The sequence below is a fragment of the Thamnophis elegans genome, chromosome 12 (assembly GCF_009769535.1).
Source record: "Thamnophis elegans isolate rThaEle1 chromosome 12, rThaEle1.pri, whole genome shotgun sequence".
NCBI classification, from domain to species: domain Eukaryota; kingdom Metazoa; phylum Chordata; class Lepidosauria; order Squamata; family Colubridae; genus Thamnophis; species Thamnophis elegans.
The window spans coordinates 29,732,673-29,755,577 of NC_045552.1; the positions used below are offsets into that span (position 1 = coordinate 29,732,673).

Below are 22,905 nucleotides of genomic sequence, written 5' to 3' on the forward strand. Positions count from 1 at the left end.
GAAGGCCCATTGGAGGTCTTCTCGTCCAAGCCCTTGCTCAAGCAGGAGACCCTAGACCAGTGATGGTGAACCTTTTTGTAAAGGCATGCCAAAATTGTGTGATAGCGTGTGCATGTGTGCCCACACCCACAATACAATACGCCCCGCCCAACTGTGCATGTGCACATGACCCCACACATTTATGCACGACCCCCAGGCACGGGGGGGTGGGGGGGTGTTTCGCCCTCCCCAGGCTTCAGAGGGTTTTCCAAAGCCTAGGAAGTGTGAAAATGGCCTCCCCTCCCCAGAGGCCCCCGGAATCAGATTGTTTCCGAACTTCCAGTTGGCCCATTGGACCCGTCTTTTGCCCTCCGCAGGCTCTAAAGGCTTTCCTGATGTCTGGGGAGGATGAAAGCAGCCTCCCCAGGGCCCCCGGAAGGCTGAAAATCAGCTGGCCAGCACTTGCAGGAGCTCTGGAGCTGACAGCTCACGTGCTGGAAGATATGGCTCTGTGCGCCACTTGTTCGCCACCACCGCCCTTTACTATTTCAGACAAATAGCTGTCCAGTCTCTTCATAAAAGCCACCAGTGGTGAAACACCTACAACTTCTGGAGGCAGGCTGTTCCACTGGTTAATTGTCCTCACTGTTAGGAAGTTTCTCCTAAATTCCAGGTTGCTTCTCTCTTTCGGTAAGTTTCCATCTGTTATTTCTTGTCCTGCCTTCTGATGCTTTGAAAAATAAGTTTGACCCCTCTTCTTTGTAGCAGCCCCTCAAATATTGGAATACTGCTATCATATCACCCATAATTCTTCTTTTCTTTAAAGTAACCAAACCCTGCAACTATTCTTCATATGTTTTAGTCTCCAGGCCTTTAATCATCTTACTTGCTCTTCTCTGCACTTTTTTCCAAAGTCTCAAAGTCTTTTTTGTATTGTGGTGACCAAAATTAGATGCAGTATTGCAGGTGTGATCTTACTAAGACTTTGTAAAGCAGTACTAATATTTTACGTGATTTTAATTCTATGCCTCTGTTTATAAAGCCAAGGACTGTTTTAGCTTTTTTGGCTGCCATTGCACATAGCTGGCTGATGTTTAAGTGATTGTCCAACTAGGACTCCAAGGTCCCTTTCACAGTTACTGTTTTAAACCAGGTTTTTCCCAACTATAATTATAGGGTTGGTGATAGGAGATTCAATTCTCAAGGGAACAGAACAAGCCATCTGTAGACTAGACAGTCAATTCAGAGAGGTATGTTGTTTCTCTGGAGCAAAAATCAAAGATGTGGCTGAGAACCTAAGGAAAATAATAAAACCCACAGATTTTACCTACAGATTACTATTACATGTAGGGACGAATGACACAAAAAAAGGACTTGAAAACAATATTGAGTGATTATGAGAAGCTAGGCAAGAAAGTTAAGGAATTAGGTGCACAAGTAATTTTTTCATCTGTACCGCCAATGAAAGGTCAACATCCAGTAAGAGAACAAAGGATCCTAAAAGTGTACAGCTGGCTAAAGGGTTGATGGTACCACAAAACCTTTGGGTTCCTGGACCATGGTGTGCACTACCTCCCTGTAGGGCTTTTGGCAAGGGATGGGCTGCACCTCACAAAGAGTGGGAAGAATGTTTTCGGAAAATGGCTGGCTCAATTTAGCAGAAGGGCTTTAAACCAAAATTGAGGGGGGGGGGGGGTGACCAATCTCCAGGACCTAATTCCAAGCAAAAAACCCTAGAAAACAAGTCAAATAATGAGGTAAGGAGGGATGGCAAGGAAGACAAACTCAAATACCAAATAGGAGACATAGGAAGTATACCCAGGGTCAGACATAAAGATATAAAGTGTCTATAGTATATAGAAATGCACAAAGTTTGGGGAACAAACAGAGTTAACTTGAACTTTTAATACATGAAGGTAGATGTGATAAACTGTATTTTTTGGACTATAAGATGCATTGGAGTATAAGATGCACCTAGTTTTTGAAAAGGAAAACAAGGAAAAAAATCATTTTTGGCCTCCACAGATGCAGATTTTGCCCTCCTCGGCCTCCAGGAGCACTCTGAAGGCCTCCCAGACATTTCCACCCACTTGGGGGGGGGGGGAGGAGTGCATCTTATAGTCTGAAAAATACAGTAATTGGAATTACAGAACTTGGTGGGACAAAAGCCATGACTGGAACATACTGATAGAAGGATACAAACTGTTCAAAAAACCCAAACACTGGATTCTTAGTAGACAACCAATTAAATATGAGCCAACAGTGTGCAGTGGCAGTCAAAAAAACCAGTTTTGGTTACCACACTATAAAAAAGATGTATAGAAAAAGTGCAGAGAAGAGCAACTGAGTTGATTAAAGGCCTGGAGATGAAAACATATGAAGAAAGGTTGCAGGAACTGGGCATGGCTAGTCAAGTGAAGAGAAGGACCAGGGGAGACATGATAGCAGTCTTCCAATATTTGAAGCGTTGCCACAGAGAGGAGGGGTCAAGCTATTCTCCAAGCATCTGAAGGCCGGACAAGGAACAATGGATGGGAATTGACCAAGGAGAGATTCAGCCTAGAAATAAGAAGAAAGTTTCCGAGAGTGAGAAGAATCAACCAATCAATCAGAAGTTGCGGGGGCTTCATCACTGGAGGCTTTCAAGAAGAGATTGGACAGCCATCTGTCAGAAATGGTGTAGGGTCTCCTGCTTGAGTGGGGGCGGGGGGAGGCAGTTGGACTAGATGACCTACAAGATCCCTTCCAACTTTGTTAATCTGTTAAATCTGTTTGTGTACCTTTAGTTTTTCCTGCCTACGTTTTTCCTTGCTTCTTCCAGGATTAAATGTCCATTTCCTTTTCCATTCACCATTTTAGTAATAGTAATATTTATGCTTCTTATTATCTTCTTAACTCCCTCCCCTTTTATTGGGATGATTATGTGGGTGAGGGTGGAGATTCTGTTGCTGTGTATGTATATTGAGTGCTTCTATACCACAGACAAATTCTTCTTCTCCTCCTTTTCTCCCCTCCTTCTCTTCTTTTCTATTCCCTTTTCTTTTTTCTTCTTTATTTCTTTTTCTTTTCTTCTTTTCTCTACTTCTTTTCTTTTCTTCTTTTCTCTACTTCTTTTCTTTTTTATTTTCCTTCTTCCCTTTTTCTTTCATTTTCTTTTCCTCTTTTCTTCTTTTTTCTTTTTCTTTTTTCTTCTTCTTTTCTTTCTTCTTTTTTTCTTCTCTTCTGTTTTTTCTCCTCCTCCTCCTCCTCCTCCTCCTCCTCCTCCTCCTCCTTTTTCTTGCAAGCCATTCCACTGGTTAATTGTTCTCACTCTTAGGAAGTTTCTCCTTAGTTCTAGGCTGGTTCTCTCCTTGGTTAGTTACACTGTTGCCATATCACCCCTTCTTTTTACTAGACTAGACATATCCAATGTTTGCAACCGTTCTTCTTATGTTTTAGCCTCCAGCCCCCGCTCCCCAATTTTTTCTGTATTTAATCACACTTGGCTAAGTAAAGTATTCAATTCCATTCACTTCTGCTATCTTCTCTGATATTGTTCTCAGGTCAGCCTGTGCTCAAGATCCAGGCCTCCCCACACAATGAGAAGAGCTTCCAGCTGTGGTGGGATCCTCCGAGGACCCCAGCAACAGGCTACATTGTTGAGTGGCACCGAGTGACCTCGGCAGCAGAAGAAAGCAGCATTGGGTGGCAAAAGCTACATAATGGGAGCATCAGAGAAACCCTGATCCAAGGTAATCCACCCCCAGGGGAAGGAGGGGGCACCTTTGGGGAGCGAAGGCAAATCTCTCTGACATTTATCTGGCCAAAGTTTCCCAATTTGGCTGCACAACTTTGGTCAGATATGAACCAGGTGGATTCATCATGTTGCTCTGCTAACTTTGTCTTACCATCAGATGTTGCTTTTACCCAAACTAGGAAACCTTGTCTTTGATAGCTAAGGAGATCCTCCATCATCCAGGTTGTGGTGGTCCTGAAGGTATTTTTTCCAAAAGGCAAATGGATTTTCTTGTTTTTTTTTTAGAAAACATTTTGCTTCTCATCCAAGAAGCTTCTTCAGTTTTGAAGAAGCAAAACTTTGGAAGGAACAAAACTTTGTCTAATGTGTTTCTGAAGAACTGAAGAAGCTTCTTGAATGAAAAATAGAACATTTTCTAAGAAAAAAGACCCAAGAAAATCCAGTTACCTTTTGGAAAAAGTGCCTTTGGGACTTGACTTTGAGACATTTTCCACCTGGCTTTGCACTCTAGCGACAATGAGATGATCTCCTGCCCACAATGGCTTGGATCCATATTGGTCCAGAAAGATGTAAGATGTACAGTATAAGATGTACTTATATTCAGATACATTTTAGATGAGAGTTGTCTCTATTCAAGCAGCATTTAATATGGACCTGGTGTCAGGCCTGCAGCCATCTTTCCTTTTGGGTCTTTGGCCTGCCACACTTTCTATTATTCTGCTATGCATTTTCTATTGTGGGAAAATGGAAGGAAGAATTGTAAGGAGTCACATACTATGTAGCCACAACAAAATTATTTCTAGAAAGGTGATTTTTGTCTTTACACCTCGGCACCTGACTGGCTCTGGATGGGTGGAACTGCCAGCATGGCAGTGGAAATTGGACCATGGGATGGACTTGTGGGTGAGGGGTAAGATCTTGAACTTTCAACTGGGTGGGGAAAACTGGGAAGTTTTCAGATTTGGGTTTTTCCAGCTGTGCCAACAAGGCTCTCTTAATAAATTGGAACTTTGAGCAATACTTTGTCTTGGATTTACTTTTGGATGCTATTTGGAACCCCGACATCCAGCTCCTGAGGGAATATGCAAAAGTAACTTTTTTTTCACAATAATAATTGCAGGTTTAGCAGGGCAACATTTTGAAAGGGCACAATCAACAATAGAGCAAGCAGCTTAATAGGTGGTAGGAATGTACCCCACTCGACCCCAGTCCTTCAGTCATAACTAACATCTGCCCCTTCTCTGTTTCAGAAGACATTGAACCTTTCCAGCGCTACCAGATCTCCGTTTACCCTCTCTACAGAGACAAAGTTGGGGTGCCCCAATCCATAGAAGCTTACACAAGGCAGAAAGGTGCATCTTCCACACAGGAGCTGCTTCAACTCAGCGTCCACCCAAAGCAGAGTTGTTTTCAATCGAAAATATCCTTGGTTGGAATTTTACATGAGGGGAGGGAGAGCTATGTAATTTCCTATTGTCTCTGGAGGTATTGTTGTTTTACAAATGGATTGTAGAAGAAAAATAGCAGTGCAAATTAAGCTTGATAATCAACTTAAATTTCAAAATTATAATAATGTAAGCTTTCCATCTTCCCTTCTCAGTGCTGTTATCAGAGGATGGCATAATGAATAAGTATTAGTAAACAGTGAGTAGAATCAGGAAGAACTTTTGCTCATCCAGTTTTAAACTTTTTGAGGGGTGACCAGAAGCGTTTCAAAAGCAACAAAGATGATTGGGGGCCTGGAGGCTAAAACATATGAAGAACCGTTACAGGAATTGGGTATGTCTAGTCTAGGGAAAAGAGGACCACGGGTGATAAGATAGCAGTGTTCCAATATTTGAGAGGCTGCCACAAAGAAAGGGGGTCAACCTAATGTCCAACATACCTGAAGGCAGGACAAGAAGCAATGGATGGAAACTAAGCAAGGAGAGAAGCAACCTTTTGGGCTAAGGAGAAATTTCCTGACAGGGGGAACAATTAACCAGTGGAACAGCTTGCCTCCAGAAGTTGCAGGTGCTTAAAACATAGGAGGGTTTTAAGAAGAGATTAAAGAACCACTTGTCTGAAATGATATAGAGTCTCCTACCTCAACAGGGGGTTGGAAAAGAAGACCTCCAAGGTCCCTTCCAACTCTTCTATTCTGTTACTGCTCATGGCAAGCTGAAGCCTAGTGTCAGCATCACTCCATTACATAATTAGGAAAGAAAGACTAAGAGATTCCATGGGTTGGAAATCAAAAGTACTTTTACTAATTATAAATGGTAAGCGAGCAGTTGCGAAGCAAAGTCTACTTAATTAGGCACGAAAGCGATTGATATATAGAATAGTCCATTCCCCACCCCTTAGGATCATAGCTTCAGGCCAATCATAAGTCCTTCAAATGTCAGGTGTGAGATAACTTCAAAAAGACATCACGAAGATGGAATGTCGAGGCCGTTGGTCTAGGCGGGAAACACTCACGCATGCGCTATCCAAGCATCTTGTACATCCTAGAACATTCCTCCAGCACATCAATTAACCCCTCCCAAATACCAGCCCTCCCTCCCCTTTTCATGGCAGCTGAAACAACAGCAAGGCAGAAGCTGACACCTAGTCTCTTCTGTTTACCCAATGGGTCCACCCTCCCTCAGCATATTCTTCACTTTGACATGCAGTTGATCCTACTCTGATTTCTTCCTGTCTCCACAGCTCCAGCCAGCAGCCCAAAAATCCATCCCCAAAACATTGGGGTATCCACAGCTGAGGTTTGGTGGAATCCTCTCCCTGTTGAAGATCAGAATGGGTTCATCACTGGCTATACTCTCTTCTGGATCGATCCCAATGAAGAAGTTAGAAGTACGTTTGGCCCAGTGGTGAAATTCATTTTTTTTACTATCGGTTCTGTGGGCGTAGCTTGGTGGGAGGGGAAGGATATTGCAAAATCTCCATTCCCACCCCACTCCTGGGGTCAGCCAGAGGTGGTATTTGCCAGTTCTCTGAACTACTCAAAATTTCCACTACTGGTTCTCCAGAACCGGTCAGAACCTGCTGGATTTCACTCCTGGTTTGGCACCTCCCTGCAATTATGGGGGTAGTGGGTGATTTCTCCCCTCAAAGCAGGAACCCCCTCTGCCTCCCTCACTAGCTCAAACTGGATTTCAGCTAAGAAGAGAGCAGCCACTGCCTCTAGAGAAATTCTGGCCCCTTTTGCCTGATGGGACTAGAGCAAGGGTCTCCATCCAACACTGGCAACTTTAGGATTTGTGGACTTGAACTCCCAGAATTCCCCAGCTAGCATGGAGTCCATAAGTTTTGAAGTTGTCAGGTTGTCCTAGAGGAAACAGGATGAATCAGTCTATGATCTTTCCCTCTTACTGGGAAGGGTTCCAGTGCTGCTTCTTGTTTCTATATGTTTATATCTCTTTAGAAATAAACTCCAAACCCCTCCCTCCATCTTGCCCTCTCTCCACTGCAATAGAATAGTATATCTGAGCCTCTGACACCAAGATAACTAAAGCTGTGTGTATTGTGCAATAATCTGCAAACCACACATTTGTCTTTAGAACATATAACAAGCAGCATGGAGAAAGAGGAGAAAAGGCATATTGTTTAGAAATCCTCTGCACAAGTCAAGATGGCATTTATTCATCCAAAGAATATGCTCCAAATGTATAAGCAGACAATCCTCAGTGCTTCAGGGATGAACATCTTTCATGCAATCAGACCCTCTAAGTCAGTTTAAACCAATTTACACCTCCTCTGGCATTGATCAGTTTAAGGAGGAAGTTGCAAAAGATTTTCCCTCCATAACTTGCTTACTAAATATATTATTTGCAACTTATGAACACACTGTACTTGAGAGCAACATATTTGTCTCTCTCTTCTAAAGAACAGGAAGAAATTGAATTTTTCTTTTCAAAAAGTGAACTTAGAAAGTGCAATGGCCCATTACATCAGATACTACTAGGGACAGATGAAAAACTAATTTAAAAATGCATAGCTATCTACTGAATATCAAAATGGAAGAAAAACAAGTGAAAGAAACAATAGTATGAGCCAAAAACTTTGGATATGCCATAGAGTTAGATAAATGGCAGAAATTGTCGGACAGAAATTAGAAATTAACAATGTCAACTGTCTATAAGGAAAACCTACATAAAATGTTTTATAGGTGGCACTTACCACCAGCAAAACTGGCAAAGATTTTTGAAAACATGTCCGCCAAATGTTGGAAATGTAATCAGATACCGGGTTCATATTATCATTTGTAGTGGACAGGCTCAAAGGCAAAAAGATACTGGACTTAAATACACACATGGTTAGAAAAAATGATAAAGCAACATATTAATTTTAAACCAGAAATATTTTTGTTGGGTATTTTACCAGAACAGTATAATAAAGGGAGCACATATCTAATTTTACATGTGTTAACAGCAGCAAGAATTATCTTTGCACAACAGTGGAAAAATGAAGAGATCCCTACAGGTGGAAGTGTCATAAAAATATTAGAATGCGCAGAGATGGACAGATTAACACTAAAAATAAAGAACAAGGAAGAAACAATACTTTTTAACATGGGACTTGCTTTGCCAATGGCTAATTAAAAGAGACAGAGGTTAGAAACAAAAGAGAATGATTAATTATATAATGAAAGTTTTCTAGTATGGGAAAGCTAATGCCACTATTACTATGTCATTATTATTATTAGTAATGATACACATATTATGATTACCATTATGCTTATTATCTTTTTATTCAAAACTAATTGCACTCAGACAACACACTGTTCATATTAGATATTGAGTAGCACCAGGCAATGGGGTGAGTTCCTGTTCATTGTCCCAGCTCTTGCCAAGCTAGCACTTGGAAAACATGCAAATGAGAGTAAATAAATAGGTAACACTTCAGTGGGAATGTAACAGCATTCTGATTGCTTTTGACCTAGAGCCGTGCTGGACAGATGACCACATAAAGGCTCTTCAGAAAACACTGGGTCCTCGGCTAAGAAATGGAAATGGATAATGTCTCCTAGAGTTGGACATGACTGGATAGGAAAAACATTCACCTTTAAGAAATTGAATCCTTTTCGAAACGTGAACTTAGAGGAAAAACAGCAAATGGAAGGAACTTAGTCCAAATAAAATATATTCAGTCCAATAAGCAGGAAATAGGGTAGAAAAGATTTGCAGGGTGGAGCTTTGGGGAAGCAGCATATCAGGCACCCCATCCTCCCCTTGGCCTGGGCATTTGATGTGCCCGGAGCACAGGGTAGGAAAGGGACAAGTTGCATTCTTTTTGACAGTAAAAACCTGTATTGAATATCTCTGGATAGTGAGGTGGGCAGTATATAAATTAATAAATAGATAACGGAACACTTCTAAATATTTTTGTTGCTTGGGTCATTAATATTAGAAGAGAAAGAATAGTGTCTTCTAGATGTGTTAGAAGATACTAACTAGGATGGCATGTGCAGTGGTTAAGGATGATAGGAGTTGATTTTAACAGACAATTTCCTGGAGTAATACAGGTTGCCCTATCTTTGCCAAGACTTTGCCCCCCGCCCCAAGGTGCTGTTTGTGCCATACCTAATCACCACAAGCAGAGAGAAAAACATCTAGGGGGAGTCTTAAGAATAGAATGATGCCTCCCATCGTTATTGTTCTACTGTCTTCCTTTTGGTTTCTGAAACGATAGCAAAGTGTTGCCAACTTTTTTCTTCAGGTGTTGCTGTGAATGCTTCTGTAGACACCCTGACCATCTCAGGTCTTAGGCCTTCAAGGATGTACAGCCTGCATCTCATGGCCTCTACAATGGGTGGGAGCACCAATGGGACCAGCCTTGTGATCACCACCAAGGACATGGGTAAGGGAAATCCTGGCCATCTGGGATTGGGAAAGTTAACTGGGGCCGTGGAAATGGAAAGCCAGAATTATTAGGCCCATAAGTCAATAAGCCATTTGAGAGTGTAGGGTTTCCTAGAGGTGTAAAGGATGCAAGTAGTTCTTGATGTACATCTACAGTTGGGACCCCAATTGGTTGTTGAGCAAAGAGATTGTTGACAGACATTACATGCCCTTTTCTCTCCATGACTGCTACCCTGGTTGTGATGGCTAATACTCTTGCAGGTGGTTTAGCAGAGTCCCAGGTAAGGAGCATGGGGCTAGCTCAGGGGGTGCAGGAGATGCTATGAGAGGTCTGGCACCCACCCACCGCCTATGAGTTGGGGGTGCTGAGTGTGGTGCAAAGCCAACCCAGCCTGACCCTGCAGTACAGCACTCACTCGGGACCAGTGCTGGGGGTGGGCCGAAAGGGGAGGCCTGGGGCCCTCCGCAGTCTTGGCCATTTGCCATTACCTCCAGCAGTCTCGCGGTGCTTTGGACACCTCATTCTCCAAATCGAGCAAAGCTTGGGAAATCTGGCTGGGATTGCTGAAGGTCCTGGACGATGGTTTGGCCCCAGCCTTGATGCTGCCAAATGCCATTGTGCATGGCAGCCTAAACTGGGGAGTAAGACGGGTGGGGGAATTGCAACGCCTCTGCAGTTATAAATATGGGCAGGCTACCAAGCACCCAAATTTTGCTCACACGACAGTGGGGTTGCTGCAGTGCTGAACAAATGGTTGTAAGTCAAAGACTGCCTATACGTCAGCCCTACAAGGTAGACTACACTAAGAAATCAAGGCCACTTAAGCAGGAGTTACTTTTACTGTAACAGCTGTAGGAACAGAATCTTACGGGTTGGAGTGTGTTTCTTCCTCCCTTCCTTTCTGTGAAGTTTCCGCTGTTCGCCCATGATGCCAATGTTGAGAAAAGACAGGAGACAAATTTTCTCGGGACGGAGCGACCCAGATTGGGGGTCTGGTAGCCCCTTTTATTGAGATAGGACAAAGGCAGGAGGAGCAATAGCATGTGATTAAAAAACAGCCTGTAAAAGTACAATTTCTAATCTACTGCTTCAGGAAAGTTCTCTCTATATATGGTCAAATCCTGGACGTCAATGGTAGAGCACATCTCAGAATGTTATGTTATTCACTATCAGGTTGTTATGGCTTTCTAGGAGTTTGTTTTCTCCTGTGTGATTCAGCGTGACTCTGCAGGCTCTAGTATGAACTAGGCCATGGAGGACACACACCTACACAAGGAACCATATTACAACATCTCCTACTTTTTTATTTTCTTTTTGTCAAAAAGACTTTCCCTCTTCATCTACCAGGGCTAATCACAGCATTCTACACATAAACCAATAGAAAATCACATCATGGCAAAGGGTGGGCAAAGGGGGAACAGAAGGTTCAAGCTGCATGGCATTGGGAGGAGAAAGGGCAGGTGTGGGAGTAGCTGGCTCACATAGTTCATGTTACATGAGGCTGCATAGTGAGTCCTGGCCGTTTAGGCCGGAAAGATGTTTCTGGTGCGATGTTTTTGTATCCCTGTGTATGTGTGTTTCAGACAGCAGACACTGCCCTGCACACACACACCCTGAATGTTTTTGTTTTTAAAAGGCAGCGTCTCCTTCTTTGTCTCTGGGCATGCAGAAGGGAGCTTTCCCCATGCAAGGGGTTGACTGTTCATGTAACTCCATGTGGTTGACAATGTGAATGTTCTTCTGTGGAGCCAAGCTAGAGAGTATATTCTTACACATAGTTACTAAAGAGGATGCACATTGAATACAGCAACACAACAGTATCAGCAAAGCAACAAGGGTTATAACGGTCTTGGAAACATTTCCCAACCAGCTAAAATTTTGGTAACCAAGAGGTCATCCAGTCCCACCAGGAGTCCAAGGCTTTGTATGTTTGTCTAACTGCTTGAACGGTATCATGTAATTTGTCCACACTGGTTTCAATTTGTCCGGACTGGTTCAAATAATGACAACAGGTAGCATTCAACCAAACACATAGTAGGGGGATCTGCGGCGAAAGACGGGGCAGCCAGTCGGGGGAGTGTACGGTGGAGGGTGCTCTGCTCTGTTCTCCAGGTCAGAGACAGAGACAGCCTCAAGCTGTGGTTCCTGCTGGTTGGTCATGGTCAGGCTGCTTCTGTGTTTGTGTAGGTGGTTGTATAGGTGGTTTTGGCAAATATGGTCTTACGTGCCGTCCTGGAATCCAAAGAACTTTGTCTTTTAGCTGGATTGCAGCGTAGTTCCTTTCCCAGGTAATCAGGTCAGCAGGTTCAAGTCAGGCAAGCAGCGATAGTAGACAGGTGGACAAGAGGTGTCTGCAGTAGGTGGAGCTGCAAAATGACGAATCGCTGCCGAGGATGGTGGCTGCCGGTGTGTTGCACTGCTGGGAGGCCAGGGGGTATTTTCCCCTATTGCCAATATATCTGTCCAGGGCATGTTTTAATGTCTGGTTGGCGCGCTCAGCCAACGCCTGACCCTGGCTGTTATAAGGAATGCCAAATTTATGCACAATGCCCCATTGGTTACAAAAGGCAGCAAAGTCTGCACCTATGTAAGGGGCCCATTGTCTGTTTTTAATTCTTTTGGGCGTCCCAGCGATGCAAAGGTCCAAATACAATGATTAATAACATGTTTGGTGGCTTCACCCCTTTGTGGGGATGCCATAATGTAGCCTGAATACGTATCAATGGAAACATGTAAATATTTCCAAGGGGCAAATGGAGGATATTGGGTAACATTCATTTGCCAAATTTGGCAACACTCTGTCCCCCTGGGGATTTAACTCCCATAGGGAGAGGGTTTGCCTGCTGGCTACAGGTAGGGCACTGCTGAACAATGGCAGATGCCTCATTTGCAGTAATGCCAAATTGTTTTTTGAGCGCTTTTTTATTCTGGTGAAAGTAAGAGTGGCTATCCCAAGGTGTGATAGCAGAACAAACATTGACATGGGGTGGGGGGGCTGATGCCGCAGCGTCAGCAACATCATTGCCCTCCTGGAGAGGCCCAGGGAAAGGCTAATGACTTCAGATATGGGAGACATGGAAACAATAACAGCGAGAGGAGACAAGACCTTGTAAAGTGAGAAACAGAGACAAAAGTTGTGAATCAATAGAAAAAGAGAGATAAGACTCATACAAAGAAGTTATAATCTGAGTCACATAAAGACTAGCAAGAACTAAGTTAAAGGTTGTTTGTCAAATAACTGAAAGGCCAAGATGGAAGTGGCCAATTCATCTGTTTGAGAGGATTTTTGTGGCTCTGTGAGCTGGGTGTGCCATGTACCATCCTCCTGCCAGGCACATGCTCCCCGATGTTTGCTCCCATCGGCAAAGACAGTTGTAGCGTCTTTGATAGAAAAAAGCTGTTGAAGGAGGCTTCCACTGGAGCGGAAGGGCTTTTGTAATTAGGGCTGCAAAAAGGGTGGGTGTCTGAGAAATAGTGGACAAGTGTCATGAGATCACATTCTTGGGGAATCAAATTTGGATTGGGGAGGCCGCAGCGCTCCCACGGGTTGGAAAATTTTATTAACAGCCTGCAAATCATGCAAAAAACGCCATTTACCAGATTTCTTTCTCTGTCTCTCTCTTCACATTCTCTTTCCCTCTTTTCCATTCTTCTGTCACTTTCTCCTTCTCCCTTCTCTCTCCTCTTTGTCTCTTTCTGTCTCTTTCACTCTTTTTCTTTCTTCCTCTCTCCCACTCTTTCATCACTTTCTCTGTACTCTCTACTGCCCAACCTGTCCCCATAATTTACCTACTAAATAGGCGCAGTTCCCTTACTGGATCCTTCGCTCACTCAAACACATACACACACAAACTTACACATGCACAAAACCATTTTTATCCATTCCAATTCAGATCCTATAAATCAATTGCTCTGTGAAACATCTGTGAAAAGAATTCCAAGGGCTTCCCGGGGGAGGGGGGGCTTGCAGAGGCCCCATATCAAACCCATCCCCTCCCTTTAGCTGAGGGGCGGTAACATTGTTAGGCAGACCCTTGGCACTTGCCTTGTTAATCTCTTTAAGGTATTCTGAGGCCCAAATGGCAAACTGAGAGGGGGTAAGAAGCATGCCTGACAAAAGGTTTCGGAACAGCCCTATAGGGGATTGAGGTATAAGTGGGCACAACCCCCCCGGCCGCGTTGGTTGGAAAGGAAACGGGGAAACAATCCTGTGCCAATTCCATGTCCCCTTGATAGTAAGCATCGCGCAGAGCGTCTTGGAGAGCGCTACGCCACACTGGCGGGGCGGGGGAAGGGGCGGAAGGGAGAGGAGAAACCTTCTCTTCCGGAGGGGCCGGGGGAGGTGGAGGGGCCTCGGAGAGGGCCATCGCCTGGCAGGCAGGAGAGGCGATCTCCTCATAGCGCGGAGGAGATAATTCTGAGGGCTTAAAAGCAGCCCCCCGCATACCTTCCTCATGAATTTGAAGGGATTTTACAAGAAGTCTCCAAGTAGTGAGAACTTCCGGCAGGGCTCGAGGTTACTTTAAGAGAGCCCTTCTCAGGGTAAATGGGACAATTCTTAGATGTAAGCCAATAGAGAGAGGAAATGTTTTTTCGGGGGAATGGGAAGCGGATGGCCTGTCGCTTGAGAGATTGCAACAGACGATTTAACGATTTCCCGAAGCTCGTGCAGGTGTGCAGTCTGAGCCTTCGAGAAACCTGAGCCCATACTCACGATTGGGAGGGTGCTCCGTTCGCTAACAGCAGGCCCTGGTTGCGAGACTTTGCCAAGTCGGGGATGAGTGAAAGGCTGGTGACACAGGAAGATCACGTCGATCACGTTGCATCACGTAGGGTTGATCACGTCGGGGTCACCAAATGTGAAGTTTCCGCTGTTCGCCCATGATGCCAATGTTGAGAAAAGACAGGAGACAAATTTTCTCGGGATGGAGCGACCCAGATTGGGGGTCTGGTAGCCCCTTTTATTGAGATAGGACAAAGGCAGGAGGAGCAATAGCATGTGATTAAAAAACAGCCTGTAAAAGTACAATTTCTAATCTACTGCTTCAGGAAAGTTCTCTCTATATATGGTCAAATCCTGGACGTCAATGGTAGAGCACATCTCAGAATGTTATGTTATTCACTATCAGGTTGTTATGGCTTTCTAGGAGTTTGTTTTCTCCTGTGTGATTCAGCGTGACTCTGCAGGCTCTAGTATGAACTAGGCCATGGAGGACACACACCTGCACAAGGAACCATATTACAACACCTTTCTGCTCGTGTGAACTAAGGGAAGACTCCCCGAGGCGTTTTCCCACCCCCTACCCCCATTGCCTGACTGGTGGAGGTTCTGCCTCTTGCCCTTCCCAGCCATTCCTTTTGCCCGCTACAGCCGTGTTTCTTGAATATATTTCCATTAATTTATCAAAATATAAAATGCAGATATAAAAAGGAGAAATAAAATAATGGGAAAAGGGGGGAAGGGTAAGGTAAAGAAGAGAAGAAAAGCATTGACTTCCGGCTCTTTTTGGCACAGTAGAATAAGATAATGACGTACACATCAATTTTTTACTTACAGATAATACATACTAGCTATTTCTATAATAACAACAGCCAAAGCCAAAATCAGTTTCATTCCCCACACACACTTACATGTGTTTCTTAAAGTGTGGTCCAAATAGCCCTGGAGATCCCTCTACACCAACTCACAGGTCCACAAAAATCTAAATTATTTGCCAGATATTGAAGATAGCAATAGCACTAGACTGCTTCACATTGTTAGTTTTATTTGATTTAGTTATTCTACAAATGCACAATTTAATTTTTTAATACCGTCTATATTGATAAATATAACTGGTACAAACAAAAGCTCTTTTGGGGTTCTTCATAATTTTAAAAAGTGAGAAGGAGTCCTGAGATTTAAAAAAATCAACAAAAAAGGATATACAAAATGGTTGGTTAAAGATGGCTCACTGTTCTGATTCAGTGCTTCATAATAATGCCCTGTTGTCCTCCCTGGTCCGATGATCCCATTCTCCTGGTGCTTTTCAGCTAGCGTCTCCAAACTTGGCCCTTTTAAGGCTTGGAGTCTGGCTAGTTAGGGAATTCTGAGAGTTGGTCTCCAAGTCTTAAAGTGGCCAAGTTAGGAGAGTCCTGCTTTTGAGAACTTTTGGGAGGCATCAGCAATTCACAAGAATTGCTCATCCTTTTGTCTTCAAAAATAGTTGTATGTTGCGGTTCTTATTGTGAAAGGAACCATCCAAGGCCTTAGGAGAGGCGAACAAGATTATTTTTTCTCCCTGAACATTCCAAAGAGGAGTTATTTAACTTTCTCCCTAGATATTCTCTGAGGTTTTTCAGCCTCAAAGAAAGTGGTCAGTTGGGGCCAATTCCTCCAGGGCTTCCTACTCGCATCTATCAGTTGTTACAAGCCCATCTGTGTAAATTACAAATAGCCCTAGACTTACAACAATTCATTTATTGTTCAAAGTTACCATGGCACTGAAAAAAATGATTTATGACCCGTTTTCACACTTACTAGTTGCAACATTCCCATGGTCGCATGATCAAGATTCAGATGCTTGGCAACTGGCTCATATTTATGACGGTCAATATGCCAAGGGATCCCTTTTGTAAGCTTCTGACAAGCAAAGTCAATGGGCCAAATTCACTTAAAAACCATGTTAGTGACTTAACCACTGCATCGATTCATTATAAAACTCACAAATTGTGGCAAGGAAAGTTGTAACATTGGGCAAAATTCCCTTAAGAACTGTTTCACAGCCACATAAATGTTGGGCTCAATTGTAGTTATAAGTCAAGGACTACCTGTAAATTGCACAACCGCATTCTTCCACATCCATTTTTACACCTACAAAGTGTTACTTGATGAAGTGCTAGTTCATTTTTACTTTGGTCAAAGATCAGCAGACACAGCAGTGCAGCCTGTTGGCTTCTGGGCACGTACTCTCTGAACTGGGCCCACCACGGGGTTCCCCTTTAGTTCCATGTGTGGGAGATGTTCACTAATCCACCCATATCCAACACCTTGCTCTGTCTTCCAGAATACCTGGACATCACCATTGTGTACTTACTCATTGGCCTACTCTTGGCCATGATAATTGGCATGGTCATCTGCTTCCAGAAGAGCAAAAGGTACGTGGAGGAGCGAGTCAGAAGCTGCAGAGCATCACTTTGTCACCTGAGTTTAGACTCCCATCGACAAGCATAGGAGATAGCAGAGAAACTCAGGCAGAGACAGTGGAGTGGAGGCCAGAGGCAAAGCAGAAAAAAAATCCTATGGCGACAAAGGGGGGGGGGGGCAAAGACCATAGCTGCGTAAGATCTTTGCACACCTTTGGATGTGAAGATGGAAGGTGGCAGCAGTGAGGATTGGACAAGTTCTTCTTTGAAAGAGAGTGAGGTGGCATGCATGAGCTTCACTCCCACATCCTCTCTAGGGTTTTTTGTCAACCCATGCCAGAACATTTCCCTGTTTCATGGGGTGCTTAGGGTTAGCCAAGTCCAGGAAGGAAAGGCCAGCTGCATGAGGGAAGGGAACATGATGATGTTTCCTTCAAACTGAGACCAGCTCCTCTTGACATCCAATCATGACACAAGGTGAGTAGTAGTTTAGGAGAGGCTCCAATAATGAGCAACTGGTGCCACAATTTGGGGGAGCACTAAATGCCACTGAATGTTTTCAAGAATTTACTTATCTAAAAGTTTTAAAAAAAAGATGCTAGTATGAAACAAAAGAATACTTGCTAAATTAGAGGTCATATCTAGGACCCAGAATGTGTAAAGACCTCAAACTCACTCAGTCACATAGACACACAGATCCCACTTTTATTACTTTATAAGGTGGCGAAGATACTGAATAGCTCTTCCTCCTCCTGTTTTTCCCACAACAAAAATTGTAGGAGCTGGGTTGGGCTGAGAGAGATATAAATGACGATATCGGTGATCATATACCTGGCTGGCTGAGGAATTCTGGGAGTTGAAGTCCACAAGTTGTAAAAGGGCCATAGATCCCCACACCTGATCTAGATTAAGAAATAGAGATTGTGTATGTGTGTGTTTGTGTGTGTATTGGAGTTTATGTGAAGACAAGATCCCAAATACATATGTATGAGTTTGTATGTGTGTATGACAGAATTTTCCTCCTAAGGAGCTATTTGTCCTGAGAAAATTCCCTTGTTCCAGATATGTGTTGATGTGTTGTGTGAGAGGTTGCGTTGATTCACATATTAGGCAGAAGCACAACAGGAAGTGGCCAACAGGGTATAGAGCTTCTCTCTGTCCATCGGAGCTCCAAACTAACCGGATGCTTCTCTCTCCCCAATTCACCCTCAGGATGAAGACGCAGTTCTGGCCCAGTGTCCCTGACCCAGCCAACAGCAGTCTGGGCAAATGGGCCCCCACTGTTCTGCAGGAGGTAAATCTGGAAGCCGACGAGACAAAGGGCTGCTCTTCCTTCTGCAGCAGCTGCTGCTGCTTTATGAACCTTCCATTCAGCCAGATGCATCGGCACCGCTGCATGAGTCACCCTGCCCACTTTCATTTGCTGGATTTGCAAAATATGTGTATTCTGACTGACAGCTCAATTAACCCCGTTTTCTGGATTCATACAACATGCTGAGCCACAAACTAATTACTTGAGCTGCATTCATACAAAATACTGGGCCAAAATGCTTTGACTATCATTCAGTGCTAATGAGTTTTGCATACAGAGACAATAAGGGTATCTACAGGTAAAATACAGCTCAGATCAGTTGCAGAGCAGAGTTTGCATAGGGTAAAGGAGCTTTATTTCAGTTTATGTGTGTATTTCTGTCCAGTCTTTTCTCAGGTGATTAAGTGGAGTCCTTTCCTTTTACTCTCATAATGACCACATGAAGCAGGCTGGGTTGAGAGAGTGTGAGTGATTCTGTAAGGCCCTGCCTCTCCTCTCTGCTCAAGAAAGTAGAACTATTGAAACAACTGGCATTTCAAAAGGAAACTTTCATTGAAAGGAAAGTGATACCAAGACAAAGAATGCAGGATCTGAGGATTCCTGTGCAATTCCATTAGATTAAAACAGTTAGGGACCTCAGTCCGGTGTTGAATAAGCCAGCGACAATGTTTTGAGAATCACAGACTGAGAAACTGTTCTCAGGAGTCGTTTGCTGGACGCCCAAGAGCTGAGATAAAACAGATGGCCCTCTCCCCCTCCTTTCGTTCCCAGAAAGGTAAATCAAAGCATAGGCTAGACAGGCACAAGGAAGGAGGTTATAAACTGAGGAATGCCTCCAGGCCCCTGCCCCACCAGAATAGCGACATCCCAATAGGGATCTATGGGACCTGACATGCTGCCTCTCTAGGAGAAGTCCATCTGGAAAGGAAGCAGAAGGGGAGATACAGAGCAATTGTTTAGTTAGGTTTATCAAGATATTGGGCATGAAATTTTCTCAGTAACGTGGAGGCTCTGACATGTTTTTTAGCTACCTATTCATTTTGGGATGAAGGCAAGTGCTTCCAGGATACTAAATATTGCATGGCATCATGGTGTGTACATGAGTCAGGGATTTCCTTGATCTCAAAGTGTTGTTCTCCTTTGACTATAATAGGAGGTGGTGCTTTCTCAGGTGGCCTGAGTGGGGAGATTTCTAGTGCTGGAAATGAGCATCCCCAACATAACATGTTTAAGAGCAGAACGCCCCCCACCCCACCCCTTTGGACTCAGCCAGGACTAGGTTTCCTCCGTGGGCCCCCTACTGTCATTGATCGTCCCTTCTCCTGCCTTTTTCCCACAGGAGACCCTGCAGGCTCCCAAGGCGTGCGAACTCAGCCCCGTCATCGTTTCTGCCATCCTGGTGATTGAAGCCGATGAGAAGAAGTGCCTCTCCTGTGGGAAGAGTGAGCCCAGCCCAGCCACGGAGGGCAGCCCAGCAGCCCCCTCCGACTCTGGAGCCCGTGAAGCCAAAGGAGCTGTGCCAACAGATGGCTCAGGGCCAACCACCTACATGAACAACCCAGAGCCTGTTCAGTATGCCAAGGTGCTGGCGGGCAGCTACCGCACTCAGCAACAAGCCTCGCCCACTATTTACATACGCTCCAGCTCCAGGCAGCCTCTGCTGCACAGCCTGACCCCCAGCCCAAAGCCCTACAAGAACCTGTGGTTCCACAGTGAGCAGCCCGAGCGAACCACCCCCTCCAGCTTCCAAGAGGAGACGGTTTTCTTGGATGGGGCCCTATTGGATTTCCCATTGCTGCAGGGGCTCAAAGTGGATGGCAATGAAGACCTCTGCGACTTCCGACGGCTGTAAGGACCCAGCTGGAGTCCCAGGGCTGCAAGAGGGAGTGGCCTACTCTTCTTTGGCTCTTCCTTCTCTTCCTTGAGAGCCATTATTTTGTTTTTGAGACTGTAAGGAGGCCAGGAAGGTGGGAAAATAGGCAATGTTCCCAGGACATCGTCAACATTCCTGCAGACCCGGAAGCAGCCATGCTTTAGTTCAGAGCAGGAGTCTCCAAACTTGGAACTTTTAAGACTTGTAGACTTCAATTCCCAGAATTCCTCAGCCAGCCATGAAGTTGAAGTCCACAAGTCTTAAAGTTGCCAAGTTGGAGACCCCAAGTTTGGAGATGAGTAGAAGGCAACCTCAGGGAGGTGTGAGTGTTGGATTTTCATTTCTGCTTCTGCGTTAGATGCTGCCAGAGACACTGAGGTGACTTGAGGGCATCTCCGGGGATGGGAATCAGCCTATTTGGGGGTGCTAGGACAAAGTTCAGAGATTAGGTAAAAATCAGGTGTCCCAACACATTTAACATTTTTACAGCTTCAAAATACAAAGACTACACCCCTCCCAATGTGCAGAGCTCATGGTGCTACAAGGGCTGCAGATGCAGCCTGATGTCTGTAAGTTCCCCACCCCCACTTTTGTGTCATCTTTTTGCAACTGTTAAATACTCAGTCTTGCTGAGTATCCTCTGTTCTCATGACTTCTGCTCTAATTGAATAGATGAGCCACAGACCTTGTTTCAAGCCACTCCTATAGAATGGACATCCTACTTCCCAGTGGCTTCTTTCGTCACTGGGTATACAAAGTGCATTGGTCACAACAGTTACCAGCCTGATGATGCTACCTAGATGGGTCATGTCTGCAGGCAAATAAGCCGGCTCAGAGTGTACTAAGGATTGCACAGTTCAACCTTGAGCTATCAATTCTATTGATGCTTCCAATATTTACTGAACTCCCCAATCTGGAATCCCAAAAGAGAGTAGAGGTCAGCAATCTTGGCAGGAAGGTCCCTGTCTACATTACCCAGGACTTTGGTACCATTTTGACCACTGATTAAGTCGGGGAAGGTCTTCTGCCACCGGGACCATGCAGACCATCCCCTAAACTGCCAAATGCCCATGGAAGAACTCTCTCAACTATTGAAATGATGTAGATTCTTGTGGAGAAGCGCCAGCTGAGAAAGAGCTGCAGCTCAGCGTGCCCACATCAGCAGGGATAGAAAGGACAGAGTATAAGGAAGCAATGGGCATGAAGAAAGATGAGGTAGAAGTAGCCATTTTCCTGTTGTTATGATGGTCTCTGACTGACTTGCAATGAGGACTCAATCCAAGACACGGGACGGCTGCAAAAGGACAGCAAGGAACGGTAAAGAGAAGAGGCTCATTTGGAGAACTCCCTCATCCCTTCAAAATGCTTTTTCCACAACTGCTGCTATTATTTATCATGTATATAAAACACTGTACATTAAAAGTGCTCTTGTATTGTCCTCATCTGAACCTTGAGGAAAACTCCTTATTCTTTTCTTCCTGTCACATAGCCAAAAATTAACTGATGCATCACTGGTTTACATAGAGCTGCATCTCACTACAGTGACTTTGGGCAACAAAATATGTAAAATATCAACCACAAGAACCAATCAATATACGAAGCCTAAAACAGTGTCCCCCAACCTTTCTGGCTTTGGGGGGAGGGGAGGGAGAGGAAATGGCTCCGTGAAAGCGCCAGACATGTGCACTCTATTTGTGTGAGCAGTAGGCACACATGTGCACACCCGAAGCGCCATTTAGCAGTTAGCAATAGCAATAGCAGTTAGACTTATATACCGCTTCATAGGGCTTTCAGCCCTCTCTAAGCGGTTTACAGAGTCAGCATATTGCCCCCAACAATCCGGGTCCTCATTTTACCCACCTCGGAAGGATGGAAGGCTGAGTCAACCTTGAGCCGGTGAGATTTGAACCGCTGAACTGCAGATAACAGTCAGCTGAAGTGGCTTGCAGTACTGCACCCTAACCACTGCGCCACCTTGGCTCATTTGTCTGCCGCAGGCTTGTACAAACGGAGCTTCACACAGTGTGAGTGCCTGCCACGTGTGGAAATTGAGCTGCGTGCACAAGCACACGCCTGCTGTTTGCAGGGCCTGGTTCAAGCAGGACCCCTGGCCTAAAAAGTCCACAAAGGTAAAAACAAATCCAATGAATTAAAAGTGCCCTGCAGGCTCCCCTCCCACCCTGGAGAGCAGAATCAGATCTTTAAAGCTTGCCCGAAGACTCAGCAGACCAAGGCTCCACTTTAAGGGGGGGGCAAGATTTGGTGCCCCAGGGGGCAACTACTGTTTTCTGGTCCCTCTGGGTGTTATTTTTTAACCGGAAACTATGTCAAAGGGGACACAACAGAATGTTTTGGGTGATACCACAGCATTTACCAACACCTAGCAACTATCCATAGGAGATGGGTGATTAAGAAATATAAATAAATAAATCCATTCCCAATGTGCCAATATATGTGTGAAGGTGGCTTATATTTTTTAACTCTGCTGCCCAGGAGAGAAGCTTCATCCTGCAAAAATTCCAATTGGAATTTAGTTTACTTTTATTTATTTTATTTAATCCTCGTCTTCGGACAGCGCTGGCTCTTCGGCTTTGAAACGGAGCTGAGCACTGCCTCCTAGAGTCGGGAACAACTAGCACATATGTGCAAGGAGAACCTTTACCATAGAAGAATTTTGTGTGTATTTGATTTCCTTTCAGAATATTTCTTCCCTGACATATGAATTCCACAAACACACTAGTGCCTTCACGGAGGGCCCGGGTCAGAGTGTTGCCTGCTTTCTTTACAATCACCAACCACTAACAAACCATGATGCACAACTCCTCTGACTCTGGTGCGAGCTCTCACTGGGTTTCTCTTCTCTCTGGTTTCTCTAGTCACCCTGGCCTTCTCTCTGGACTGGGCCCATAACCTGTCAGAGTGGCAGTTGGATTTACCTGAACTGCATGTTTAGAAGAAAGGTGTGGGAGGAGTAACCAATGGGTATTAACCCAGCCCTCTTGCCTAGGAGACTGAGGTAATCTTTTGAGGCCACACCTA

General features: G+C 44.6%; 1 protein-coding gene across 1 annotated transcript in view; it reads left to right on the forward strand.

The window, feature by feature from the left end:
- The window catches only part of CSF3R (colony stimulating factor 3 receptor), a 34,948-nt gene extending 13,680 nt beyond the window's left edge, over positions 1-21,268 (forward strand). Inside the window, exons 10-16 of the mRNA XM_032227124.1 lie at positions 3,522-3,710; positions 4,966-5,067; positions 6,404-6,550; positions 9,416-9,556; positions 16,603-16,693; positions 17,894-17,975; positions 19,333-21,268. Of these exons, the coding sequence (XP_032083015.1) occupies positions 3,522-3,710; positions 4,966-5,067; positions 6,404-6,550; positions 9,416-9,556; positions 16,603-16,693; positions 17,894-17,975; positions 19,333-19,845 (1,265 nt within the window). The 3' untranslated portion in view covers positions 19,846-21,268. The remainder of the gene's footprint in view (positions 1-3,521; positions 3,711-4,965; positions 5,068-6,403; positions 6,551-9,415; positions 9,557-16,602; positions 16,694-17,893; positions 17,976-19,332) is intronic.
- Positions 21,269-22,905: the final 1,637 nt, after the last annotated feature.